We start from the raw sequence: 27,950 nt of genomic DNA on the forward strand, positions 1-27,950 counted from the left end.
TCTCCTGTCCAATAAGCTGAAAAGATAGCCTAACAATTTTACATCAAAAACATGCAAATCATTTACAAAAAACTCGTGTGAGCGCAACGTTGTGTATTTTGAGAAAGAATCGAGAGGTCCTATACTGAAAAGTTTATATGATAGGCCGGATTTTTATGGCCCAGAAAGTTGGCTTCTGCACCAATTTTCCAGAAGCATAGGCTATAGCCATTTTTAAGAAGTATAGGCTATAGCCTACTGCAGGTGTTGACGGGAAATCGTGCACAAAATAACGCAAATTTTAGTGTGGGCTACAGTTTCAATATTGTGTTTATTATAGCCTATATCAGCGTAAAGATAAAAAATCCAAAGTGCACGTAAGAGAAATTTCGTGCATGCTGGTGTTACATTTCCCACTATCTCCTTAACGAAGTTACCGTACTACAGTACCGGTAATTTCCTGAATTATTTGTCTTATCTTTACTATACAGGCCTGGATTATACACTCACACAATTATTATATATTGATAATGTGATACATCGGTATGAAAATTATACAAAATTAATCAAGCTCAAGCTATCTAACGTCATAAGCTACACTTCCCTGCAAAGCAACAATTGCAGAATCGTAAAATCAAAACACACCAGCACTGTTGCATGCGTCGTATTTTCTCCAGAAGCAACTCTCGATGTCAGTCAAGCGTGTTATTCGGTTGAAAGATCACGTAGTCACATGTTTTTATGAAAATTGCTGGGGTTATGGTACAACAGCAACATTTGTGGCTTTTTATTTATATTTTTAGGATGTTTCTTTTTTTGACGGAAATTGCTTTAATTTCTGTTTTAGTTTATCTAGTTTAAAGGTCGTTTAGTTCTCCACAATTGAAGTTTTTCAATGGAAGGCTAAGGGTCACTATACACCACTGCTCACTTGACTATATTTTCACGAAAGTCGATTTACGATCTTCACAATACCCATCCACTTTTCAGTTTGTGTTTTCTAAATATTTTTAATTGATGAGCAAGAACGTAAACCTTCCCTTACACGAGATGTTCTTTTGGCATAGCTAGAAAAGCAATAGACCAACTGTCATTTTGCCATGGCAACATATTATATTCTGTTTTCGACTTATTGAGCTTTTGTTATTTACATATGGAATTGTGTTTTTGGGAACGTTTAAGTATGCTATTTTAAGATATCATATTTATTGTCATTTTTTGTGCACCTGGGGCCCTGATGCCCCTGATTTTCGTGTTTTTTTTTGCTATGACAAAGTTGGCACCTATTGTCGCTCTTCATAGTCAATGGTGAAAACTGGAATAAATAATCATATAATGTTTTTACACAAAACAAGAAAAATATCACTATTGACATCAAATATTTACTAATGGGGTAACAGTTTATGATCAGCAACCGTTTTTATCTCTTAGTACACCTGATAAAGCAAACTTATGCTGGCGAAATGCTATACAAAGTATGAAAAGTAAAAGTTAATTCTATACTGTCATCCTACACATCTTGCTGTTATTTTTACTACGAGTTATATACTGAATTTTTGATCAGTGCGATGGTAATGGCATTAAAATAACAAATAATTTACCCATCGTTTTATTTGTTTATGCACCTACAATAAAGTATTGTGACGAAACAAAATTCTTTAACGCATAAAATTCAGTCATGTTGTATTTCCCAATAACAGTGCACTAAAATCAGTGAAAATGACTCCTTCTAGGTTTTCATTCAAGCGACGCCGTCGACAAGAAAATGAAAAAGGTGAAGAAGAGAACTTGGACCGACAACAAAAGAGAAGAAAGAAAAAATTAAAACTTAAGACATTGATGTGGTTGACTAAGAAAAATGGGGAAACACAAAAACCTGACAAGAATCAGCAACAAACGTTAAGAAGTAGGTGCAGTCTCAATTCACAAGAGATAGTGAGCCACTAAGTATTCACTTTGTATTGGCAAAAATCCTATCTCCAATATAATTACTGATAGTGAAAAATAGTCTTCGATCTAAGGCCATAGAAGTAACTATCGGCATAACAAACAAACAGCCTTTTTGTTACATAGACACATATTATAAACTAAAGTAGGTTATATAATATACATCCTGACAAGCCCAACGCTAACTTAGTTAGAGTATAAAAACCTATATTATTAATTGTTTTTTTCTTTGAAGGAGCTTTTAGTGTTCCTTGTGTACATGAGAAGACACCTTATATAACAGAACTGTTTGCTCATCCTTCAAAGAGTGTAGAACGTCTAAGATTTCCAGCAGTAACTGTAGTGAATAACAATGACGCCATCTACATGGACACTTATGGACCACCGACAAAAGATGACCTTAACAATAGCGTCGAACAGGACAAGAAAAGTAAGTAGCAAAGATTTCATTAGTAGTCATCCAAGTTTGCAACTTTACCATAGCTTACACCTACATTGCAAAACTGAGTTCTTTTACCGTCCTATTTAAATCCTTCTTGAGACTACTTCAACCATTTACACATTTAGACTAGCCTACTAGGCCTATACATGTTTTTGTAATCTTTTTAAGATGAAGAGGAAAAGAAAGAGAGGAATACAAAAGAAAGCAGTCAAAAATCAGTAGAGTAAGTTCATTGCATCCCGCCATTTGCTTCAACATTTAAGAGAGATAGGCTAATGACAACCAATCTTAAGCACAAAAAGTTTGCAAATCGTCGAGTTCTGTGAAGTAGCTATAAGCAGGAGATACCTTACACACCTACAATTTCATATATAATTTGTTGTCAAGCACATTCCTGAAATAAGAAAGAGCGGAATTTACCAAACTTGTTTGTCCATTGTTGTTAAGCTACTGATATTTTAACGTTTGTTTTGAGGATTTTTAAAGAAGACAGTGACGTTGTAATTGCCCCAGCTTTCATTGGAAACAGTAAAGATTTGACTGACCACCAGACAAAAAAAATCGATATAGAAGAAGAGTCGTCGTTTTCCGAGGAAACACTTCCAAATAAAAGGCGTAGGAAGAGTTTAGATAAGTTAAAATCATTTGGATTCATCTCAGCAGTCATCATTGGGTTGCTGCTGATAACGATCTTGGTACTTCTTGCAGACAAAATAACCGGTAAGTTTTTACTGCAAATTCTTTTCATATACAAAAGATATTTTGTGTATTACGATCATAAAAGGACTCATCCACCCTTTTTCCGAAATCCAGTTGTTTGAGAAATAAAACCACGTGATAAAATTTTGACCAAAGACAAAATGGGCCATATCTTTCAAAATTACTGGTTAACCGAATAAGTAAAATATATGGAGTTTATGAGAGACGCAACAAAATACTTCAGTTGACTATATGCCCATGCACTACAATGGAAGTTACAACGGTATATCTACCTTGTTTGTAATAAAAAACTTGAAGATCTTAATAGTTAAGTTGAAACCAATTAAATCATTTCACGAGATTCTTTTTATGCCTGATCGGGTCATGCGGAGTATATAGTTATCTGCGGAAATTGTATTTTTTTGTTTGAATAAGCAATGCAGACGCGTTATATAAAACTTTCATTATACTTGGTACAACAGTTCGATTGTTTGCTTTGTTATGTGCTTGTGTTTGTATTTTTTCAGTGTTACTGTCTTGCCCTAGGCTTCAACAAACTTCCAACGTAAGTCGAATTGCATGAGTTTATCTGCATCGTATATAAAAAAGCTTAAAAATTCATATCTGTCATAAATGATTATTTAAACAATTGTATTAAAATAACGTTTGCTGCAGAGACAAAACACACTGTAAAATCAAACTGGCGGTTACCTAATTTTTTCATGGTTCATGTCAATTTTCTTCATTACAAAACTTTTTCCAAGTTGATTTATTCTTCAACTACTTGCTAGACATCAAGTACAACATTGCCTAACGTGAACGCTGAACAAGATTTGTTCAGTAATCCTTAATATAGCCGAGCGACCTCAATTGATGGAAGTAGAATATCTGGATAGTTAAAATCAACGACTGGGAGTAGAACTGAAGACTACGGGACGTCTGCTGGAAATAACAAAACATAGTTACCAAACTCTGAACAGTAAACATAGTTAACTTTCAAAATTAAATTTTTTTTTTTCTAAAAGTTCAGTTTCGGACCAAAATATACAATTCGGTTTACCCTTACCAACAAAAAATAAGTTTTGAGAACGAGAATTTCTAAGTGTTTTTAATAAACATATTTGCAAAAAGTTTTATAATTTCTTTATCTTTGTTGAAAGAGATTTTGGGCACAAGTAATATCGTATATAACTGAACACTTTTATTGCATACATAACTTCAAACTTATTACAGGAGTTAATATATCTTTTTTGCTGTTTCAAAAATAAATTTGTTTCGTTTCAGATAGATTTTTTGTTTTCTAAATTTAAGCAAAGATGTTTTTAAATTTTAAAGAAGTTAATAATTTAATCTTGTTTTAACAACTTAATATTTTGCTAAAAACAATTAGTAACGATTTTCTATTAATGTTTACAGAGGTTTTGGAACTTCTTTGTGAAGATCGGTTAACTGGTTATATGCTACAGTGGAAACTGGAAAGCATAACAAATGCGTCCTCGAAGTTTTTGAACACTGTTGCTTGCTATACTCATTTTCCTTTTTATTCGACAAAAAAGAACACAATGCCACTTTTTTAAGAGCGATTAAACGTTTATCGCCGAAAAACAGGGCCCACCCGACTTTCCGTGTAGTCTACCAGCTGGCAAAATGCATTATTTTGCACCAGCACACAACGATTTTAGCCATCCTCCACTCGAGTACCCTGAGATCTTATCAAAATGTGCCATATTTTCCAGTTTGGTTTATATGAAGACAAAAAATTAAAGCTTGTCAGCTACATTTGATACTTTGTAATAATTTTCATATAGTTTTGCAAAACTTTTTAACTGTCAGACAACTTTCACATATTCTTATTTAGCTGGAAACTGGGGAATTCATAAGTTACAAGTTTTTTTCTCTTAAGGTTGGAAAATGTACAATCTATTTTTGGACATAAGATTGTTTAATTTAATTTTAAAAAACCCACAGTTACAAATAATATATATGTGGTTTAGTGGTCATATGCAATATATTTGAGACAAGAAATTTTTTAAATTTTAAGGCAAAATAAGTGTCTACTTCACTGGCCGCCGTTTACCGAAGTAAGCAAATAAAAACTGCGTAACCGGCTAGCGGTTTACCAAAGTAGTTGTTTCCAAATTCGATAACCGGTAGCCGGTGAAATTGACGGTGCCAAATATAGGGACTATGCTGTCAACCAAAATGCATCTGGCTTAGTATACAAGTGCCCCAAAACAGAATACCTTTGTATACAAGATCCCAGAATCTCTAAGATTGGAAAATTTGCTGTTTTGAGTTAAAAATCTCTTGTCCAATAAGATGAAAAGCAAGCCTAACAATTTTACATCATAAGCATGCAAATTATTTACAAAAAAGCTCGTGTGAGCGCAAAGTTGTGTATTTTGCGAAAGAAGCGGGAAGTCCTATACTGAAAAGTTTATATGATACGCCGGATTTCTATGGCGCAGAAGGTTGGCTACTGCACCAATTTTCTAGCGCCATTTTTGAAAGTATAGGCTAGCCTACTGCAGTTGTTGGCGGAAAATCGTGCACAAACTAATGCAAATTTTAGTGTAGGCTGCAGTTTCAATTCTTTGCAATTCTGCTTGTTTCTTACAAATCACGTAAATTGTTTCAATTCTGCTTGTTTATTACAAATCAGCGTAAAGATAAAAAATTTAGCATGCACGTAAGATAAACCTCGTGGTGCTGGTGCCACATTTCCCACAATCTTCTTAAGTCCTTAACGAAGTTACCGTACTAGGCCTACCGTACTGGTAATTTCCTAAATTAACTGTCTTATCTTTACTATACAGGCCTGGATTATACACTCACACAACTATAATATATTGATAATGTGATACAACGGTATGAAAATTATACAAAATTAATTAAGCTCAAGCTGTCTAACATCATAAGCTACACTTCCCTGCAAAGCAACAATTGCAGAATCGTATAATCAAAACACACCAGCACTGTTGCATGCGTCGTATTTTCTCCAGAAGCAACTCTCGATGTCAGTCAAGCGTGTTATTCGGTTGAAAGATCACGTAGTCACATGTTTTTATGAAAATTGCTGGGGTTATGGTACAACAGCAACATCGTTTAGTTCTTCACAATTGAAGTTTTTCAATGGAAGGTTAATGGTCACTATACACCACTGCTCACTTGACTATATTTTCGCGAAAGTGGATTTACGATCTTCACAATACCCATCCACTTTTCAGTTTGTGTTTTCTAAATATTTTTAATTGATGAGCAAGAATGTAAACCTTCCTTACACATGATGTTCTTTGGGTATAGCAAGAAAAGCAATAGGCCTATAAAGACGGTCATTTTGCCATGGCAGCATATTTTATTCTGTTTTCGATTTATTGAACTTTTGTTATTTGCATATGGAATTGTGTTTTTGGGAACGTTTAGATATGCGATTTTAAGATATCATATTTATTGTCATTTTTTGTGCACCTGAGGGCCCTGATACCGTGCCCTCACCCTGGCCATAGAAGCGGTATTCTGATCCATAGGATGGTGTTTCATTTGGTGGAGTTTTATATTAGCCTAGTTATCCACTTGACACCAGCAGCCACCTTTGCAAGCAAGCCGTCTTCTTTTTCTCGATTTGTTTAGGTTTAATTGCTGATTTTCCGAGATTTTCTAATTGTGTGTTTATGTTTTTTTGTTGGTTTTGTTTTAGTTAAGTATAGTCTATGTTAATACAAGCGATATTGGGTTTGGTAGCCGTGCTAACCTCCCATCGTTATAGCAATAGCAACACTTCAAAATTTATAACTAGCATGTTTTAAACTTCCCGGCTTTGGCATTTTTTCCCGTTTGTTGATTGTCTGTGAGCATATTTTCGTGTTGTTTTGCTATGACAAAGTTGGCACCTATTGTCGCTTTTCGTAGTCAATAGTGAAAATGAAATAAATAAATATATAATATTCTTACACAAAACAAGAAAAATATCACAATTAACATCAAATATTTACTAATGGGGTAACAGTTTATGATCAGCAACCGTTTTTATCTCTTAGTACACCTGATGAAGCAAACTTATGCTGGCGAAATGCTATACAAAGTATGAAAAGTAAAAGTTAATTCTATACTGTCATCCTACACATCTTGCTGTTATTTTTACTACGAGTTATATACTGAATTTTTCATCAGTGCGATGGTAATGACATTAAAATAACAAATAATTTACCCATTGTTTTATTTGTTTATGCCCCTTCAATAAAGTATTGTGACGAAATAAAATTCTTTAACGAATAAATTTCAGTCATGTTGTATTTCCCAGCATTAGTGCACTAATATCAGTGAAAATGACTCCTTCTAGGTTTTCATTCAAGCGACGCCGTCGACAAGAAAATGAAAAAGGTGACGAAGATAACTTGGAACGACAACAAAAGAGAAGAAAGAAAAAATTAAAACTTAAGACATTGATGTGGTTGACTAAGAAAAGTCGGGAAACACAAAAACCTGACAAGAATCAGCAACAAACGTTAAGAAGTAGGTGCAGTCTCAATTCACAAGAGATAGTGAGCCACTAAGTATTCACTTTATATTGGCAAAAATCTTACCTCCAATATAATTACTAATAGTGAAAAATAGTCTTCGATTTAAGGTCATAGAAGTAACTATCGTCATAAGAAACAAACAGCCTATTTGCTATATTATATATACACATATTATAAACTAAAGTAGGTTATTTAATATACATCCTGACAAGCCCAACGCTAACTGAGTTAGAGTATAAAAACCTATATTATTAATTAATTGTTTTTTTCTTTGAAGGAACTTTTAGTGTTCCTTGTGTACATGAGAAGACACCTTATATAACAGAACTGTTTGCTCATCCTTCAAAGAGTGTAGAACGTCTAAGATTTCCAGCAGTAACTGTAGTGAATAACAATGACGCCATCTACATGGACACTTATGAACCACCGACAAAAGATGACCTTAACAATAGCGTCGAACAGGATAAGAAAAGTAAGTAGCAAAGATTTCATTAGTAGTCATCCAAGTTTGCAACTTTACCATAGCTTACACCTACATTGCAAAACTGAGTTCTTTTACCGTCCTATTTAAATCCTTCTTGAGACTACTTCAACCATTTACACATTTAGACTAGCCTACTAGGCCTATACATGTTTTTGTAATCTTTTTAAGATGAAGAGGAAAAGAAAGAGAGGAATACAGAAGAAAGTAGTCAAAAATCTGTAGAGTAAGTTTATTGCATCCCGCCATTTGCTTCAACATTTGGGAAAGATAGGCTAATGACAACCAATCTTAAGCACAAAAAGTTTGCAAATCGTCGAGTTCTGTGAAATAGCTATAAGCAGGAGATACCTTACACACCTACAATTTCATATATAATTTGTTGTCAAGCACATTTCTGAAATAAGAAAGAGCAGAATTTACCAAACATGTTTGTCCATTGTTGTTAAGCTACTGATATTTTAACGTTTGTTTTGAGGATTTTTAAAGAAGACAGTGACGTTGTAATTGCCCCGGCTTTCATTGGAAACGGTAAAGATTTGACTGACCACCATACAAAAAAAATCGATATCGAAGAAGAGTCGTCGTTTTCGGAGGAAACACTTCTAAATAAAAAGCGTAGGAAGAGTTTGGATAAGTTAAAATCATTTGGATTCATCTCAGCAGTCATCATTGGGTTGCTGCTGATAACGATCTTGGTACTTCTTGCAGACAAAATAACCGGTAAGTTTTTACTGCAAATTCTTTTCATATACAAAAGATATTTTGTGTATTACGATCATAAAAGGACTCATCCATCCTTTTTCCGAAATCCAGTTGTTTGAGAAATAAAACCACGTGATAAAATTTTGACCAAAGACAAAATGGGCCACATCTTTCTAAATTACTGGTTAACCGAATAAGTAAAATATATGGAGTTTATGAGAGACGCAACAAAATACTTCAGTTGACTATATGCCCATGCACTACAATGGAAGTTACAACGGTATATCTACTTTGTTTGTAATAAAAAACTTGAAGATCTTAATAGTTAAGTTGAAACCAATTAAATCATTTCACGAGATTCTTTTTTTGCCTGATCGGGTCATGCGGAGTATATAGTTATTTGCGGAAATTGTATTTTTTTGTTTGAATAAGCAATGCAGACTCGTTATAAGTTATAAAACTTTCATTATACTTGGTACAACAGTTCGATTGTTTGCTTATGTGCTTGTGTTTGTATTTTTTCAGTGTTACTGTCTTGCCCTAGGCTTCAACAAACTTCCAACGTAAGTCGAATTGCATGAGTTTATCTGCATCGTATATAAAAAAGCTTAAAAATTGATATCTGTCTTAAATGATTGTTATAAACAATTGTATTACAATAACGTTTGCTGCAGAGACAAAACACACTGTAAAATCAAACTGGCGGTTACCTAATTTTTTCATGGTTCATGTCAATTTTCTTCATTACAAAACTTTTTCCAAGTTGATTTATTCTTCAACTATTTACTAGACATCAAGTACAACATTGCCTAACGTGAACGCTGAACAAGATTTGTTAAGTAATCCTTAATATAGCCGAGCGACTTCAATTGATGGAAGTAGAATATCTGGAGAGTTAAAATCAACGACTGGGAGTAGAACTGAAGACTACGGGACGTCTGCTGGAAATAACAAAACATAGTTACCAAACTCTGAACAGTAAACAACGTTAAGTTTCAAAATCAAATTTGTTTTTTTTCTAAAAATTCAGTTTCGGACCAAAATATACAATTCGGTTTACCCTTACTAACAAAAAACAAGTTTTGAAAACGAAAATTTCTAAGTGTTTTTAATAAACATATTTGCAAAAAGTTTTATAATTTCTTTATCTTTGTTGAAAGAGATTTTGGGCACAAGTAATATTGTATATAACTGAACACTTTTATTGCATACATAACTTCAAACTTATTACAGGAGTTAATATATCTTTTCTGCTGTTTCAAAAATAAACTTGTTTAGTTTCAGATAGATTTTTTGTTTTCTAAATTTAAGCAAAGATTTTTTTAAATTTTAAAGAAGTTAATAACTTAAACTTGTTTTAACAACTTAATACTTTGCTAAAAACAATTAAGTTAGTAACGATTTTCTATTAATGTTTACAGAGGTTTTGGAACTTCTTTATGAAGATCGGTTAACTGGTTATATACTACAGTGGAAACTGGAAAGCATTACAAATGCGTCCTCGAAGTTTTTGAACACTGGTACTCACTGTACTCGTTTTCTTTTTTATTCGACTAAAAAGAACACAATGCCACTTTTTTAAGAGCGATTAAACGTTTATCGCCGAAAAACAGGGCCCACCCAACTTTCCGTGTAGCCTACCAGCTGGAAAAATGCATTATTTTGCACCAGCACACAACGATTTTAGCCATCCTCCACTCGAGTGCCCTGATTTTGGCCGTCCTGCACTCGCGAGATCTTATCAAAAAGTGCCATATTTTCCAGTCTGGTTTATATGAAGACAGAAAATTAAAGCTTGTCAGCTACAGTTTATACTTTGTAATAATTTTCATATACTTTTGCGTAACTTTTTAACTGTCAGACAACTTTCACATATTCTTATTTTACTGGTAACTGGGGAATTTATAAGTTACAAGTTTTTTTTCTCTTAAGGTTGGAAAATGTGCAATCTATTTTTTGTCATAAGGTTGTTTAATTTAATTTTAGAAAACCCACAGTTACAAATAAAATATATGTGGTTTAATGGTCATATGCAATATATTTGAGACAAGAAATTTTTTAAATTTTAAGGTAAAATAAGTGTCTACTTCACTGGCCGCCGTTTACCGAAGTAAGCAAATGAAAACTGCGTTACCGGCTAGCGGTTTACCAAAGTAGTTGTTTCCAAATTCGATAACCGGTAGCCGGTGAAATTGACGGTGCCAAATATAGGGACTATGCTGTCAACCAAAATGCACCTGGCTTAGTATACAAGTGCCCCAAAACAGAATGCCTTTGTATACAAGATCCCAGAATCTCTAAGATTGGAAAATTTGCTGTTTTGAGTTAAAAATCTCCTTTCCTATAAGATGAAAAGCAAGCCTAACAATTTTACATCATAAACATGCAAATTATTTACCATAAAGCTCGTGTGAGCGCAAAGTTGTGTATTTTGCGAAAGAAGCGGGAAGTCCTATACTGAAAAGTTTATATGATACGCCGGATTTCTATGGCGCAGAAAGTTGGCTTCTGCACCAATTTTCTAGCGCCATTTTTAAAAGCATAGGCTATAGCCTACTGCAGTTGTTGGCGGAAAATCGTGCACAAAATAATGCAAATTTTAGTGTATGCTGCAACTTCAATTCTTTGCTTGTTTATTACAAATCAGCGTAAAGATAAAAAATTTAGCATGCACGTAACGTAAACCTCGTGGTGCTGGTGCCACATTTCCCACAATCTTCTTAAGTCCTTAACGAAGTTACCGTACTGGTAATTTCCTAAATTAACTGTCATAACTTTACTATACAGGCCTGGATTATACACTCACACAACTATTATATATTGATAATGTGATACACCGGTATTGTAATTTGTAATTATACAAAATTAAGCGCAAGCTATCTAACATCTTAAGCTACACTTACCTGCAAAGCAACAATTGCAGGATCGTAAAAGCAAAACACACCAACACTGTTGCATGCGTCGTACTTTCTCCAGAAGCAACTCTCGGTGTCAGTCAAGCCGCTCAAGCGTGTTATTCGGTTGAAAGATCACGTAGTCACATGTTTTTATGAAAATTGCTGGGTTATGGTACAACAGCAACATCGTTTAGTTCTTCACAATTGAAGTTTTTCAAAGGAAGGTTAAAGGTCACTATACACCACTGCTCACTTGACTATATTTTCGCAAAAGTGGATTTACGATCTTCACAATACCCATCCACTTTTCAGTTTGTGTTTTCTAAATATTTTTAATTGATAAGCAAGAATGTAAACCTTCCTTACACATGATGTTCTTTGGGTATAGCAAGAAAAGCAATAGGCCTTTAAAGACGGTCATTTTGCCATGACAACATATTTTATTCTGTTTTCGATTTATTGAACTTTTGTTATTTGCATATGGAATTGTGTTTTTGGGAACGTTTAGGTATGTCATTTTAAGATATCATATTTATTGTCATTTTTTGTGCACCTGAGGCCCTGATACCGTGCTCTCACCCTGGCCATAGAAGCGGTATTCTGATCCATAGGATGGTGTTTCATTTAGTGGAGTTTTATATTAGTTATCCACTTGATGCCAGCCACCTTTGCAAGCAAGCCGTCTTCTTTTTCTCGATTTGTTTAGGTTTAATTGCTGATTTTCCGTGATTTTCTAAATGTGTGTTTATGTTTTTTTGTTGGTTTTGTTTCAGTTAAGAATAATGTATGTTAATACAAGCGTTATTGGGTTTGGTAGCCGTGCTAACCTCCCATCGTTATAGCAACACTTCAAAATTTATAACTAGCATGTTTTAAACTTCCCGGCTTTGGCATTTTTTTCCCGTTTGTTGATTGTCTGTGAGCATATTTTCGTGTTGTTTTGCTATGAAAAAGTTGGCACCCATTGTCGTTTTTCGTAGTCAATGGTGAAAATGAAATAAATAAATATATAATATTCTTACACAAAACAAGAAAAATATCACAATTGACATCAAATATTTACTAATGGGTAACAGTATATGATCAGCAACCGTTTTTATCTCTTAGTACACCTGATGAAGCAAGCTTATGCTGGCGAAATACTATATACAAAGTATGAAAAGTAAAAGTTAATTCTATGTCATCCTACACATCTTGCTGTTATTTTTACTACGAGTTATATACTGAATTTTTCATCAGTGCGATGGTAAAGGCATTAAAATAACAAAAAATTTACCCATTGTTTTATTTGTTTATGCATCTACAATAAAGTATTGTGACGAAATAAAATTCTTTAACGCATAAAATTCAGCTATGTTGTATTTCCCAGCATTAGTGCATTAATATTGGTGAAAATGACTCCTTCTAGGTTTTCATTCAAGCGACGCCGTCGACAAGAAAATGAAAAAGGTGACGAAGATAACTTGGAACGACAACAAAAGAGAAGAAAGAAAAAATTAAAACTTAAGACATTGATGTGGTTGACTAAGAAAAGTCGGGAAACACAAAAACCTGACAAGAATCAGCAACAAACGTTAAGAAGTAGGTTCAGTCTCAATTCACAAAAGATAGTGAGCCACTAAGTAACCACTTTATATTGGCAAAAATCTTAACTCCAATATAATTACTGATAGTGAAAAATTGTCTTCGATTTAAGGCCACCTTGTTTCTGGACTTGCCCTTCATTTAGGAAAACCCAATGAAAACAATGGCAACTAAAGTGTTCTTGTTATTCTTAATTTCCATATGGTTTATTTTTGAAGTTTAAATTTTGGGTTTAGTGAACAACTGAACATGGAACGGCTTTTCAAGTATTGTGAACTACGTGGAACGTTGGAACTTAAAAATCTTTTCAACTAAGTCAATGTTTCCCTGCTAGTTTTGGGTCACAACACTTTGTTTCAGTAAAAAATCTCGGTTTCCTAAACTGCTTATCAATTTTTATACCGTAACTATTGGCATCAGTATAGAAGTAACTATCGGCATAAGAAATAAACAGCCTCTTTGTTATATGGACACATATTATAAACTAAAGTAGGTTATTTAATATACATCCTGACAAGCCCAACGCTAACTTAGTTAGAGTATAAAAACCTATATTATTAATTGTTTTTTTCTTTGAAGGAGCTTTTAGTGTTCCTTGTGTACATGAGAAGACACCTTATATAACAGAACTGTTTGCTCATCCTTCAAAGAGTGTAGAACGTCTAAGATTTCCAGCAGTAACTGTAGTGAATAACAATGACGCCATCTACATGGACACTTATGAACCACCGACAAAAGATGACCTTAACAATAGCGTCGAACAGGATGAGATAAGTAAGTAGGAAAGTTTTCATTAGTAGTCAACCAAGCTTGCAATTTTACCATAGCTTACACCTACATTGCAAAACTGAGTTCTTTTACAGTAGTACTTAAATCCTTCTTCAGACTACTTCAACCATTTACACATTTAGCCTACTCCATATTTTTGTCATCTTTTTAAGATGAGGAGGAAAAGAAAGAAAGGAATACTGAAGAAAGTGAAACAGAAGAAAGCAGTCAAAAATCTGTAGAGTAAGTTCTATGCATCCAGTTCTCTCCGGCCAGTTGCTTTAACATTTAAGAGAGATAAGCTAATTAAGACCAATCTTAAGCACAAAAAAGTTTGCGAATCACCGGGTTCAATGAAGCAGCTATACCTAACTCACCTACAATTTCTTATGTTATTAGTTGTCAAGCACTTTTCTGAAATAAGAAAGAGCGGAATTTACCAAACTTGTTTGTCCATTGTTGTTAAGCTATTGTTGTTTTAACGTTTTTTTTATCGAGGATTTTTAAAGAAGATAGTGACGTTGTAATTGCCCCGGCTTTCATTGGAAACGGTAAAGATTTGACTGACCACCAGACAAAAATCGATATAGAAGAAGAGTCGTCGTATTCCGAGGAAACACTTCCAAAAATGAGGAGTAGGAAGAGTTTACATAAGTTAAAATCATTTGGATTCATCTCAGCAGTCATCATTGGGTTGCTGCTGATAACGATCTTGGTACTTCTTGCAGACAAAATAACCGGTAAGATTTTTTTCATCTAAAGTATGCTTTGTCAATTACGATCAAAAAAGCATGACCACTATATCTGGAGTCTGATTTTGGCCCAACGTTAGGTTAATCAATTGGAAAAAAGGAGTACAAAGAGAAATCCAACAAAATAGCTCAACCGACTTCCCGCTGTGATAGAAGTCATAACACGTATTTAGAGCTAATCTGTTCACATTAAAAAGTAAGGGGATTTTAGTTTTCGAAATTCTCATTTTTCCAAACTGTATCAGGCATGATATGGGCATTGGTGCAATTTTTTTGTGTATATAAGCATTGAGACTTACTGTATAAAAAAGTTAGGTCATTTGATACAACAATTAGGTTATTTCAATTATAATATTTAAGTATTTTTATTTTTTCAGTATTGTTGTCTTGTCCCAGGTTTCAACAAAATTCCAACGTAAGTTGAAATGCTTACTTTATCTGGACCGCATAGATGCTTAAAAATTGACATCTGTCTTAATTGAATAATTATATTAATAATTGTATTACAATTTAACCTTTACTGCAAACACAAAACACACAGTTAACAATTTTGCCTAATTTTTCATGGTTCATGTCAATCTGCTGCGGAGTAAAAACTTTGCAAAGTTGATTTAATCTTCATCTAATTGCTAGACAATAAGTACAACGTTGCCTGACATGAACGCTGGACAAGAATGGCTTAACATTCTTCAAACTAACCAACCGATTTTAAATGATGAAAGTGGAATAGACGCAAGGCCGGGATCTACAACTGGGAACAGGATTGGCATCTACTCAGCGTCTGCTGGAAATAACAAAACAGAAAATCTATATTTTGACGTTCCAATATTTTGGCGTACCACACAATTACCTTTTAATGTAAGTAGCCATACGCTTGCCTAGGATTGCAAAAATGAACTCCAACTGGGTCCCGGTTTTATGTTTTAAAAGCGCATAGAAATATCCCGTAATAGAAATGTACCATACATTTGAAGCAGCAACAAATTTTACATGTAACTTATATCTGCTAAAGGCTCGTTTAAAATTGGCCCCGCTTGTTTGTCTTAGGCTTGCCGAAAACTGGAGCTTTTCGCTCCATTAAAATAAATAATGTAAGTACAAATCAGATGTAATGACTACTTGTAAAAGTTATGCAACATCCAGTGCCTTCCTTTAGAAAATGCGTTGCCCATAGCAACACTGATGCCAGGGCAAGGCTCATGCTGCATCGCAACTTGATGTAATATTGAATCGTCAAAATACTTTTAGTCGCAATGATTTGGAATCTTGTGGAAAGCACGTCTAGAAAGCGTTCCCTTAGAAACATTAGCGGATGTCTCCAGTTGTCCACACCCTCTGATACTTTATACTGTACCACAAGCCATTTTACGTTTTCATTCTTTTTTCTCTTCACGTCATTACTTGTTTGTAACTATTTATCAGCAATAACCTGTCGGTAAACATAGCATATATATACAGTATAAGTCGTGTATACGGCAGTCTTAAAAACACAACTCTATGCGTAAACATAATTATATAGACCTAACTTGTAAAGAGCACTGACCTGTGGTAAGCACGATGATTATAAACATGTCAGAAACTTCTCCGTTTTCATCGAGTAACTTAATATGTTCTTCAGGTATTTGTGGATCGTTCTTATGATTCTCGCGGCATACCATTTAGAAACGTAAAGCACGAAAAATTCATCGAGAGGTCGGTAAGCAAATCATATTTCCTCATTCCGGCTATACCCTCATCATATACAACTTTTACTGGAAAAATTCTGCCTCATTTCAATCCCATTCAAGTGAATTTTTCCAAGTGACTCATTTTTATAATTTTTTTTCGCAGTGGAGGTTCTTCTTCACAGCAATAGGATTCAAACATTTTACCTACTCAGCCATTCCTAAACAATGGAAAGAATTTCTTCAATGGGTAGGAAGTGTAGAGCAGTATAGTTTGTTGGTTGTAAGAATTTTCAAAACAATATTGCGTCATGAGAAATATAAGGTTTTTAAACCTCCACTGTACAATAGAATTTAATTAACTTGACATTCAAAGGAAGTTAGAGTTAACGCAACTTTAACTGACGACAATATTGCAACACTGAGATGGCTTGGTTTTTTTGAGAGAAAATACAGAATTCAAAAAGTAGCTTTCCAAACTTGCTTTAAAAGAGTACTATGTTCATACTTTCGTCATTGGATAGACATCGGTGCACACAATCTTTACGGTTATTTTTTCAGTTTCTCTTGTAAGTATAAACTATAGTAACCACTAGATTACTAGGTTTTAATTAAAACCAAGTATTGCATCATTTTTCTGTAGTTTCGATTGCTCTATTTTAAAAAATCGGTAAATTGATTTTTAATTTAATTGATTTAAACATGATCCTTTAACACATGAGTCATTCGTACTTTTAAAACTTTATAATTGTATTCGTATTTAAATCTGCGTTGAAAGTCAATTTATTGCTTTTCTTAGTTACAGATGAACTGTATGATCTCGTGCAAGCTCATCCAGAGATAGCTCCAAAAAAGCCGACTTCAAAATATATTCTTCCCGGTCTAGATATTTGTCATAAAGACAAGATTTTCAAGTACGCTTTGACAGATATGCGCGTTGTAAAGCGTTTTTTCAACGCTCACACAGAATTAGTTGAAGAAAAAGAAACGATTGAACAAGATGCTTACGACTATGATCAATATTACGACAGCTATCTATTTCACCACTACGATTTATCACGTCATTATTGGAAATTTGGAGACGGCAATATTTATCCAAGTGGAAAGTTTTTCTTGTACGATTAATGGACCTTGGTTTGCAAGAAGTGGCGTCATATCATTTTGCGTTATGAAATAAAGAAATTTTACAGTGTTTATAGACGTCTTCACGAAGAGAATTTATACCCGGCATATATTGATTAAGTATAAACATATCTCCATTGAAGACCTGAAGTAGATAAACGCACGGTATTAAAACGTTCCAAATTAACCGGTGCAACCAAGGGTCTAGGGAAGGGAAACACATGTTAGAAGTGGACGCAGTAGTAAATAAATAATCAACAATTTCCAACATCAAGAGCTTTGAATATCAAACAACTTGCTTAAATCTTCCGCCTTTGCATCCAAATTTGTCAGCAAGTTAACAACCAAAAAATGTCCTTAAAATGCATGGTTATTTGACGGATAAAGCTTAGGCTAATTTAAAAACGCTGGTTACGAATTAAATTGGCCAATTATTTGATATTTCATTAGTATATATTAGTTTTGAATCCAAAGTTTAGTTTAAACTTTCGTTATAAAACATGTTTATAATTATAAGAAAACAAGTAAGAAACTCGGCTCAAAACATCTTTGTCATAAATCTTGTGTCAAATTATTCACTTGTTTGTTTGGCAATAAAAAGGATTGTGACGAAATAACCTACTTTTTAGAGTTGAATATTAATATTTTAATCCCTGTAGGAAGAGTGAACTGATTTCAATGAAACATGACATCGTCTATTTTTTCGTTCAAGCGACGTCGCCAGCAGGAAAGGAAAAAAGATGATGAAGAAAAACTGGATCGGCGCCAGAAAAAGAAAAGAAAAAAGTTACGACTTACGACATTATTGTGGTTGGTTAAAAAACGTCGAAAAACACAAGAATCGGAGAGAACTCAGCAACGAAATTTGAGAAGTAAGTTCAGCATTTCAAAGATAAAAACTGGGATAACTTCAAGCAATCATGAACTGCCAAACAACGTTGCACAACGATGACTAATATTAGTAAAGGTTCTAAAAGAATGCAGATATTGTTAAAATTAAAGAAAAAAGTCGAACATTACCGGTAAATTACCGTTTAAGGAGTAGAAGCTTCTAAATCACTTTTAACATATACATGCCATATGAGGCGACGTAAATGCAAATTCTGAGATTTTGCCATTTTTCTGTTTAAAGTTTTCTAGTTTATTTGCTTCTGTATACTTTAATCGCGTTTCAATTAATAAACAAAAGAGTTAAAAGAAAACTTACGATAGACCTACTAATTTCTCTCTGACGAAGCAAAATAGGACCTGAAACATTGGGGGCTGGGGCTTAAATTAGAACCATAATTAAACTTAAAAGATTCCAGGCAAGAATGTTTTGTTTTCTTCCGAAGGAGTCGTCAGCGTTCCTTGCATACACTATGTGACACCTCGCATAGCAGAAAAGTTTGCTTATCCTTCAAAAAGCGTGGGACATCTTTCATTGCCGGCAACTGTGCTAAATGACAATAACGACATCTATATGGATAATTATGAACCGCCAACAAAAGATGATTTTCATTGCAGGATCAGACGCGTAAAGAAAAGTAAATCAAAGACTGTAGTTTTTTTTCATAATCCAGTTCTACCATTGCTTGCTTGTTTATGTTTGAATTTTGAGGTGAATATAAATTTTAGCCCTACGAAGATTTATATTGCTATGTATTTTTAAGAGAAAGAGAAGAAAGAAAAGAAGGGAAAAAAAGAAAAGGAGCAAAAGAAGGAAAAGAAGGAAAAGAAGGAAAAGAAGGAAAAGAAGGAAAAGAAGGAAAAGAAGGAAAAAAAAGATACGGAATTGTTGATAAATGTTGAGAATATTGATCAAGAATCGGTAGTGTAAGTTTTAGGCATGCTACCTGTGAAATAACCTGTCATGCACATCCGTGAAATCGGAAAGTTAAGATCATGCAAAATCTTTTTGTTTGTTGTCGTTACCATCAACGATATTTGACCGTTCTTCAGGCTACTTGCACAAGACAGGGTCGCAAGCAGTAAACAAGACAGTGATGTCGTAATTGGACTAGATCAAACCGGAAACAGGGGAGATATCGCCGATCACCCGACAAAAATCGATGTAGAAAACCTACAGGCATCCTTTTCCGAAGAGAAGCTGTCAGCTACCAGCAGTGAAAAAAGCTCACATAAGTCAAAACGATGTCGATCCATATCAGCAATCATCATTGGGTTGCTGCTGATAATTCTCGCAATTTTAATTGCTGATAAAGTAGCGGGTAAGTGTTTTATTTAAGTGCACAAAAAACCAATATGCGTTTTATGACAAAGTTAACTTTTTCAGATTTCTTCTCTTGCTCTTTATTTGCCCCAACATCCTACGTAAGTTTAATTGCACAGTTGTACCTGGAGTGTAAGGGATAATTGCTTTATACGTTTAATAATTTTTAACTGTAATCGTTTAGGTTACAGTTAAAGTTTTTTGCAGACAATAGTGTTATTTTTTTAAACTTTCTTGTACCCGCTAAATTGTCCTTTGACTCTATTTTTCACCAAGAAGATTTACTAAAACCTACTTGACAGGAATCGAACCCAAGTACCCCTTTGCCTGACAACGACCAGTTATGGTTCACAAAACCAGAAAAGGAACAAACGAAGTGGCCAAACGAACAAACGAACTTAAACCAAACTGACGGTTCCACGGGTGGTCCATCAAACGGCACTGACACGTCTGACGGAGGCGACACGTCCGACGGAGGCGACACGTCCGACGGAGGCGACACGTCCGACGGAGGCAACACGTCCGACGGAGGCGACACGTCCGACGGAGGCGACACGTCCGATGGAGGCGACACGTCCGACGGGGGCGACACGTCCGACGGAGGCAACACGTCCGACGGAGGCGACACGTCCGACGGAGGCGACACGTCTGACGGAGGCGACACGTCCGATGGAGGCGACACGTCAGGTGGCACCGGTTCATCGGGAAATTCCAGTTCGTCTGGAACGTCTGGTAGCTCGGGAACATCAAGTGGCGAAGGAGGTTCTGGGACATCTGGGGGCTCAGGTGGTTCATCGAATTCTTCTGCGGGTTCAGGATCACCTGATGGAGGTGCAAGCGTAACAGAAAGCCCCGAAGTAACTACACAAAGCAACATACGACTTCCGATATTACAAAATGTGGGAACATTTGTTAGTTTGGTAAGTTGCCTGAACATGACGCCATACCAATGTTTGTTGAAGTAACGGTGATCCCCACACATTGTTTCACCCATGGATTATTATTGCTCCTACACATATACCTAAATGCCTCCGTACGTGAAACACTCTCGGAGAAACCAAAACCAATGATTTTCCCACCGTGCGTTGTGTAGGTGCAATGTCGCTGAAACCTTGGTAAACAGTGTAAACACCAAACACGGGGTGGCACTGCAGTTGTTACACAAATTTATGCAGGAAGTATATTTACATTGCGGCAAATGCTTTTTAGGTTAGACCATCAACAACGTTTAACAACGAATTAAGTGGTAACTACATCTCACACGGGGTAAGATGTGTTCATCTATTTGTCATTTTACAAAATGTACTTCATAATGCTCTTTGAAAACGTCAACTGTAATTGAAACCTGTATGTTGCAGTAGTTACTCTTGTCAAATAGTCAATACCCTGAGTTTTTTACGCAGTGGAGGTTGTTCTTCTCCGCAGCAATGGGATTCGAAAACATTTCCTATTCATATGAACAAGCACCTGGTGCCGAGTCTAATTGGGTAGGAGAGCTAAATCAGTTTAAGTCACTACAAGCCAAATCAATGCTACGTTGCAACAAATGAGGTAGAACCTGTATAATGTTTTTAAGTTTCTATCATTATATGTTTTATTTAAAGATAACAAACATCGAAGCGACTTTGAGTAACGAAGACATAGCGGCTCTTAGATGGCTTGGGTTTTATGAAAGAAAATACAGGGTTCAGCAATTAATTTTTGAAGCTTGTTTTCAAAGAACAATTAATTCCTTCTTCCGCCATGCTGTGATTCTGGGCGCTCATAACTTTTACACCCACTTTTTTAACTTTAGATGTAAGTGTTTAGCTCTAAATTTTTTTATTTATATTTACATTGTCTCAAAATATCAATAGCCTACTTCTGTTTGGAATAACCGAGCCATGGTATTTACTCTATTTAAAGTTTTACGACGTTAGCTTTACTCTGGATATTACTGGTCTCAGTTCCAGAAAAGTTGTATCTTCTGGTGCAAAATCATCCAGAAATACCTGCGAAAAAGCCAACGCCAAGAGGTGTTTTTCCCGATCTACAAATTTGCCATCAAGACAAGATCCTCCAGAACGCTTATGTGGATATTGCTTACGCGCACGCCACATACGACGACTTAGTAACTAGAGCGGAAACTCTCCAAATGCGTAGAACCGAACTTGGCGAAACACTTTTCTCGGACTATTTCGATAACTTCATGACATACCAGAACAACAACTCCAGGAAGTATTGGGAGTTTGATGCAGGTCACAATGACTATCCTGAAGGCTATGTAATTGGCGACTTGCAGCTAACGCAAGAATAACGCCGAAATTTCAATGGTCGGATGTCGAAATGTTTGTGATCTTTCGATTTCCTTGCATGGTTCATGGCAAGTGTCATGTAATAAAAGATTTTTGGAAGCCCAAGCAACGTTTTCCTAATAACATTTGATTATGACGTTTTATGTCATCGTTTTATGAGATACAAAGTTTTTGTTATTTAATAGCAAGAATCATAATATATCGCGAGTCATCATAATAAAAATCATATATCGCGCACTATAGGTTGAACAATTTTAACACGACTTGAAAAGGACGTTAATATTTTGATATAAAAGTGGCTGCTCTAACCATAGACATCGTAAAAATGAATACTAGATGCCCGATAATAGACACTGCGTTGCGAAGGAAAAAATATATTTTTTTTCAATGCGTAAAATGTTAAAGGTAACATCACATATATTTATATTTACATATATTTATATTTACATATATTTATATTTACATATATTTATATTTACATATATATAACTTATATATATTTATATATTTATACTCGAGTATCAGATTATATCAGTGACTGGGTGAACATTAGCGTTATTTATTTTACATTACTTAAATTGGTAACTTAAATTTGGTGGTCATATTTTTGTATAAATTGCATAACATTGCATTTTTAGAATTATGACAAGATTTTTTATTTGGAAAAATCATTAAAAGAAAAGTTTCTCGCTATTTATAGTACATGTACCTATCAATTAAACTTAATCTAATCAAACGCCCTTTATTTTATCAAAGTTCTATTATTTGAGTTCCTAATCGTAATCTTTAAATACATATGCGTCCACTGCGTTGACTTTATGTTCAGATGCTATTGATGTAATGAAACATGAGGAAATTTAAACTGAAAACGTCATTTCTAACGTTGATTTGAGTACAGGATTATTATAATTGCTTCCTTATCGTGGTTTTCGTTGTCTGCTTGTTACATTCCGCCGATTTTCAAATCTTCTCCTTTAATGTTCTGTTGTTTACTATAAATACACGTACATATCGCGCTATGTATATTGTGCTCTTGTGGCTCTTATGCCATTATAATTAAGACAAATGTTATTAACTAATTTTGTCTGTCGCAATTCTGAGTTTAATTGGCCAGCACTCTGCCTGCTATGAAGTAGCAACGATTGATAACGTTAGTCTTCCTACTTTGAGTTTTGTGTTAGATCGATAGATATCGTGCATATAAATATATGAGATGTTACCTTTACCATTTTACGCATTGAAAAAAAATATATTTTTTCCTTCGCAACGCAGTGTCTATTATCGGGCATCTAGTATTCATTTTTACCATGTCTATGGTTAGAGCAGCCACTTTTATATTAAATTATTAACGTCCTTTTCAAGTCGGGTTAAAATTGTTCAACCTGTAGTGCGCGATATATGATTTTTATTATGATGATTCGCGATATATTATGATTCTTGCTATTAAATAACAAAAACTTTGTATCTCATAAAACGATGACATAAAACGTCATAATCAAATATTATTAGGAAAACGTTGCTTGGGCTTCCAAAAATCTTTTATTACATGACACTTGCCATGAACCATGCAAGGAAATCGAAAGATCACAAACATTTCAACATCCGACCATTGAAATTTCGGCGTTATTCTTGCGTTAGCTGCAAGTCGCCAATTACATAGCCTTCAGGATAGTCATTGTGACCTGCATCAAACTCCCAATACTTCCTGGAGTTGTTGTTCTGGTATGTCATGAAGTTATCGAAATAGTCCGAGAAAAGTGTTTCGCCAAGTTCGGTTCTACGCATTTGGAGAGTTTCCGCTCTAGTTACTAAGTCGTCGTATGTGGCGTGCGCGTAAGCAATATCCACATAAGCGTTCTGGAGGATCTTGTCTTGATGGCAAATTTGTAGATCGGGAAAAACACCTCTTGGCGTTGGCTTTTTCGCAGGTATTTCTGGATGATTTTGTACCAGAAGATACAACGTTTCTGGAACTGAGACCAGTAATATCCAGAGTAAAGCTAACGTCGTAAAACTTTAAATAGAGTAAATTCCATGGCTCGGTTATTCCAAACAGAAGTAGGCTATTGATATTTTGAGAAAATATAAATATAAATAAAAAAATTTAGAGTTAAAACACTTACATCTAAAGTTAAAAAAGTGGGTGTAAAAGTTATGATCGCCTAGATCCACAACATGGCGGAAGAAGGAACTAATTGTTCTTTGAAAACAAGCTTCAAAAATTAATTGCTGAACCCTGTATTTTCTTTCATAAAACCCAAGCCATCTAAGAGCCGCTATGTCTTCGTTACTCAAAGTCGCTTTGATGTTTGTTATCTTTAAATAAAACATATAATGATAGAAACTTAAAAACATTATACAGGTTCTACCTCATTTGTTGCAACATAGCTTTGATTTGGTTTGGAGTGACTTAAACTGATTTAACTCTCCTACCCAATTAGACTCGGCATCAGTTACTTGTTCATATGAATAGGAAATGTCTCCGAATCCCATTGCTGCGGAGAAGAACAACCTCCACTGCGTAAAAAACTCAAGGTAATGACTACTTGACAAGAGTTACTACTGTACTGTAACATACAGGTTTCAATTACAGTTGACGTTTTTAAAACACATTATGAAGTACATTTTGTAAAATGAAAACTAGTTGAACACATCTTACCCCCTGTTCGATGTAGTTACCACTTAATTCGTTGCTATACACTGTTGATGGTCTAACCTAAAAAGCATTTGCCGCAATGTAAATTTACTGCTTGCATGAATATGTGTAACAACTGCAGTGCCACCCCGTGTTTGGTGTTTACCAAGGTTTCAGCGACATTGCACCTACACAGCGCATGGTGGGAAAATCATTGGTTTTGGTTTCTCCGAAAGTGTTTGACGTACGGAGGCATTTATGTATATGTGTAGGAGCAATAATAATCCATGGATGAAACAACGTGTGGGGATCATCGTTACTTCAACAAACATTGGTATGGCGTCATGTTCAAGCAACTTACCAAACTAACAAATGTTCCCACATTTTGCAATATCGAAAGGTGTCTGCTGCTTTCTGTAGTTACTACGGGGCTTTCTGTTACGCTTGCACCTCCATCAGGTGATCCTGAACCCGCAGAAGAATTCGATGAACCACCTGAGCCCCCAGATGTCCCAGAACCTCCTTCGCCACTTGATGTTCCCGAGCTACCAGACGTTCCAGACGAACTGGAATTTCCCGATGAACCGGTGCCATCTGACGTGTCGCCTCCGTCGGACGTGTCGCCTCCGTCAGACGTGTCAGTGCCGTTTGATGGTCCACCCGTGGAACCGTCAGTTTGGTTTAAGTTCGTTTGTTCGTTTGGCCACTTCGTTTGTTCCTTTTCTGGTTTTGTGAACCATAACTGGTCGTTGTCAGGCAAAGGGGTACTTGGGTTCGATTCCTGTCAAGTAGGTTTTAGTAAATCTTCTTGGTGAAAAATAGAGTCAAAGGACAATTTAGCGGGTACAAGAAAGTTTAAAAAAATAACACTATTGTCTGCAAAAAACTTTAACTGTAACCTAAACGATTACAGTTAAAAATTATTAAACGTATAAAGCAATTATCCCTTACACTCCAGGTACAACTGTGCAATTAAACTTACGTAGGATGTTGGGGCAAATAAAGAGCAAGAGAAGAAATCTGAAAAAGTTAACTTTGTCATAAAACGCATATTGGTTTTTTGTGCACTTAAATAAAACACTTACCCGCTACTTTATCAGCAATTAAAATTGCGAGAATTATCAGCAGCAACCCAATGATGATTGCTGATATGGATCGACATCGTTTTGACTTATGTGAGCTTTTTTCACTGCTGGTAGCTGACAGCTTCTCTTCGGAAAAGGATGCCTGTAGGTTTTCTACATCGATTTTTGTCGGGTGATCGGCGATATCTCCCCTGTTTCCGGTTTGATCTAGTCCAATTACGACATCACTGTCTTGTTTACTGCTTGCGACCCTGTCTTGTGCAAGTAACCTGAAGAACGGTCAAATATCGTTGATGGTAACGACAACAAACAAAAAGATTTTGCATGATCTTAACTTTCCGATTTCACGGATGTGCATGACAGGTTATTTCACAGGTAGCATGCCTAAAACTTACTCTACCGATTCTTGATCAATATTCTCAACATTTATCAACAATTCCGTATCTTTCTTTTCCTTTTTTTCCTTCTTTTCCTTCTTTTCCTTCTTTTCCTTCTTTTCCTTCTTTTGCTTCTTTTCTTTTTTTCCCTTCTTTTCTTTCTTCTCTTTCTCTTAAAAATACATAGCAATATAAATCTTCGTAGGGCTAAAATTTATATTCATCTCAAAATTCAAACATAAACAAGCAAGCAATGGTAGAACTGGATTATGAAAAAAAACTACAGTCTCTTGATTTACTTTTCTTTACGCGTCTGATCCTGTATTGAAAATCATCTTTTGTTGGCGGTTCATAATTATCCATATAGATGTCGTTATTTTCATTTAGCACAGTTGCTGGCAATGAAAGATGTCCCACGCTTTTTGAAGGATAAGCAAACTTTTCTGCTATGCGAGGTGTCACATAGTGTATGCAAGGAACGCTGACGACTCCTTCGGAAGAAAACAAAACATTCTTGCCTGGAATCTTTTAAGTTTAATTATGGTTCTAATTTAAGCCCCAGCCCCCAATGTTTCAGGTCCTATTTTGCTTCGTCAGAGAGAAATTAGTAGGTCTATCGTAAGTTTTCTTTTAACTCTTTTGCTTATTAATTGAAACGCGATTAAAGTATACAGAAGCAAATAAACTAGAAAACTTTAAACAGAAAAATGGCAAAATCTCAGAATTTGCATTTACGTCGCCTCATATGGCATGTATATGTTAAAAGTGATTTAGAAGCTTCTACTCCTTAAACGGTAATTTACCGGTAATGTTCGACTTTTTTCTTTAATTTTAACAATATCTGCATTCTTTTAGAACAGACATGTGCAACCAGCGGCCCGCCAGGTTGTTCCGTGCGGCCCGCGTGGTGCTCAGCAAAATGTTAGAACTTCATACTAGCCATCACTATTTCATGCAGTTTACATCAAAGCAATGGAAATTTTCGCACGTTGTGTATAGAAATATTGCCCTTTGTGATGCAACCATGCTGCGTTGCATAATTTTGCAATGCGAGATGCATTTCGCAATGCAATGCAATGCCCTTTGTGATGTAACAATGCTGCGTTGCATAATTTCGCAATACGCTTGACTGAATTTAGTTTCCTCATCTTCCATCGACAATTATTCACAGTTTTTCAATAAATTGTCGCACAAGTGTTTCGTGGACTGCATTAAATCTATTTCTTAACTACATAAACTGCATAGGAAAGTCGTTTTACGATACTAATTTTTTCTGAAAAAATCTTGTGGCCCGCGTTGTCATTCGAAATTTTGTATTTGGCCCTCCAGTGAAAAAGGTTGCACATGCCTGTTTTAGAACCTTTACTAATATTAGTCATCGTTGTGCGACGTTGTTTGGGAGTTCATGATTGCTTGAAGTTATCCCAGTTTTTATCTTTGAAATGCTGAACTTACTTCTCAAATTTCGTTGCTGAGTTCTCTCCGATTCTTGTGTTTTTCGCCTTTTTTTAACCAACCACAATAATGTCGTAAGTCGTAATTTTTTTCTTTTCTTCTTCTGGAGCCGATCCAGTTTTTCTTCATCATCTTTTTTCCTTTCCTGCTGGCGACGTCGCTTGAACGAAAAAATAGACGATGTCATGTTTCAATGAAGTCAGTTCACTTTTCCTACAGGAATTAAATTATTGAAATTCAATCCTAAGAAAAAAAGGTTGTTTCGTCACAATGCTGTTTCAAAGTAGCCCCAACAAGTAAACAGTTATTCACTTGACTAAATTTAAATATTG

General features: G+C 35.2%; 5 protein-coding genes across 10 annotated transcripts; 4 read left to right on the forward strand and 1 right to left on the reverse strand.

The window, feature by feature from the left end:
• Nucleotides 1-1,403: 1,403 nt before the first annotated feature.
• Nucleotides 1,404-5,305, forward strand: LOC143465355 (uncharacterized). Of its 3 annotated transcripts, XR_013118603.1 has the most exons (7): nucleotides 1,410-1,885; nucleotides 2,162-2,356; nucleotides 2,537-2,591; nucleotides 2,844-3,088; nucleotides 3,595-3,632; nucleotides 3,859-4,046; nucleotides 4,484-4,624. XR_013118603.1 is itself a non-coding variant. In XM_076963592.1 (6 exons), exons 1-6 carry the CDS (start codon nucleotides 1,699-1,701, stop codon nucleotides 3,916-3,918), a joined length of 780 nt encoding a protein of 259 aa, XP_076819707.1. In that variant the 5' UTR covers nucleotides 1,410-1,698; the 3' UTR covers nucleotides 3,919-4,415. The 3 variants fall into 3 exon arrangements, 2 of the variants coding, with proteins under 2 accessions (XP_076819706.1, XP_076819707.1); XM_076963592.1 differs by lacking the exon at nucleotides 4,484-4,624 and having other exon boundaries at nucleotides 3,859-4,415; XM_076963591.1 differs by lacking the exons at nucleotides 3,595-3,632; nucleotides 3,859-4,046 and having other exon boundaries at nucleotides 1,404-1,885; nucleotides 4,484-5,305.
• A 2,085-nt stretch (nucleotides 5,306-7,390) lies between these two features.
• Nucleotides 7,391-10,609, forward strand: LOC143465578 (uncharacterized). 2 transcript variants are annotated; one of them, XR_013118635.1, is made up of 7 exons: nucleotides 7,391-7,579; nucleotides 7,865-8,059; nucleotides 8,240-8,294; nucleotides 8,547-8,791; nucleotides 9,299-9,336; nucleotides 9,564-9,751; nucleotides 10,195-10,609. XR_013118635.1 is itself a non-coding variant. In XM_076963950.1 (6 exons), exons 1-6 carry the CDS (start codon nucleotides 7,393-7,395, stop codon nucleotides 9,621-9,623), a joined length of 780 nt encoding a protein of 259 aa, XP_076820065.1. In that variant the 5' UTR covers nucleotides 7,391-7,392; the 3' UTR covers nucleotides 9,624-10,109. The 2 variants fall into 2 exon arrangements, 1 of the variants encoding a protein (XP_076820065.1); XM_076963950.1 differs by lacking the exon at nucleotides 10,195-10,609 and having other exon boundaries at nucleotides 9,564-10,109.
• Nucleotides 10,610-13,064: 2,455 nt separating this feature from the next.
• LOC143465383 (uncharacterized) lies at nucleotides 13,065-17,632 on the forward strand. The gene is made up of 10 exons (XM_076963624.1): nucleotides 13,065-13,251; nucleotides 13,834-14,028; nucleotides 14,196-14,265; nucleotides 14,521-14,762; nucleotides 15,152-15,189; nucleotides 15,408-15,632; nucleotides 16,393-16,470; nucleotides 16,605-16,688; nucleotides 16,815-17,007; nucleotides 17,238-17,632. Exons 1-10 carry the CDS (start codon nucleotides 13,065-13,067, stop codon nucleotides 17,561-17,563), a joined length of 1,638 nt encoding a protein of 545 aa, XP_076819739.1. The 3' UTR covers nucleotides 17,564-17,632.
• A 599-nt stretch (nucleotides 17,633-18,231) lies between these two features.
• LOC143466203 (uncharacterized) lies at nucleotides 18,232-22,156 on the forward strand. The gene is made up of 10 exons (XM_076964840.1): nucleotides 18,232-18,432; nucleotides 18,895-19,086; nucleotides 19,213-19,375; nucleotides 19,502-19,770; nucleotides 19,836-19,873; nucleotides 20,075-20,692; nucleotides 20,982-21,038; nucleotides 21,176-21,259; nucleotides 21,377-21,569; nucleotides 21,719-22,156. Exons 1-10 carry the CDS (start codon nucleotides 18,246-18,248, stop codon nucleotides 22,066-22,068), a joined length of 2,151 nt encoding a protein of 716 aa, XP_076820955.1. The 5' UTR covers nucleotides 18,232-18,245; the 3' UTR covers nucleotides 22,069-22,156.
• Nucleotides 22,157-23,593: 1,437 nt separating this feature from the next.
• LOC143465402 (uncharacterized) lies at nucleotides 23,594-27,811 on the reverse strand. Of its 3 annotated transcripts, none has more exons than XM_076963652.1 (10): nucleotides 27,619-27,811; nucleotides 26,463-26,654; nucleotides 26,182-26,335; nucleotides 25,787-26,055; nucleotides 25,684-25,721; nucleotides 25,063-25,482; nucleotides 24,726-24,782; nucleotides 24,500-24,583; nucleotides 24,190-24,382; nucleotides 23,594-24,039 (listed from the first exon to the last, which is right to left on the reverse strand). In XM_076963652.1, exons 1-10 carry the CDS (start codon nucleotides 27,803-27,805, stop codon nucleotides 23,690-23,692), a joined length of 1,944 nt encoding a protein of 647 aa, XP_076819767.1. In that variant the 5' UTR covers nucleotides 27,806-27,811; the 3' UTR covers nucleotides 23,594-23,689. The 3 variants fall into 3 exon arrangements, with proteins under 3 accessions (XP_076819767.1, XP_076819769.1, XP_076819768.1); XM_076963654.1 differs by lacking the exon at nucleotides 27,619-27,811 and adding an exon at nucleotides 26,967-27,005; XM_076963653.1 differs by lacking the exon at nucleotides 24,726-24,782.
• Between the last annotated feature and the right edge of the window lie 139 nt (nucleotides 27,812-27,950).

Source organism: Clavelina lepadiformis, chromosome 7 (assembly GCF_947623445.1).
Source record: "Clavelina lepadiformis chromosome 7, kaClaLepa1.1, whole genome shotgun sequence".
In the NCBI taxonomy this organism is placed as follows: domain Eukaryota; kingdom Metazoa; phylum Chordata; class Ascidiacea; order Aplousobranchia; family Clavelinidae; genus Clavelina; species Clavelina lepadiformis.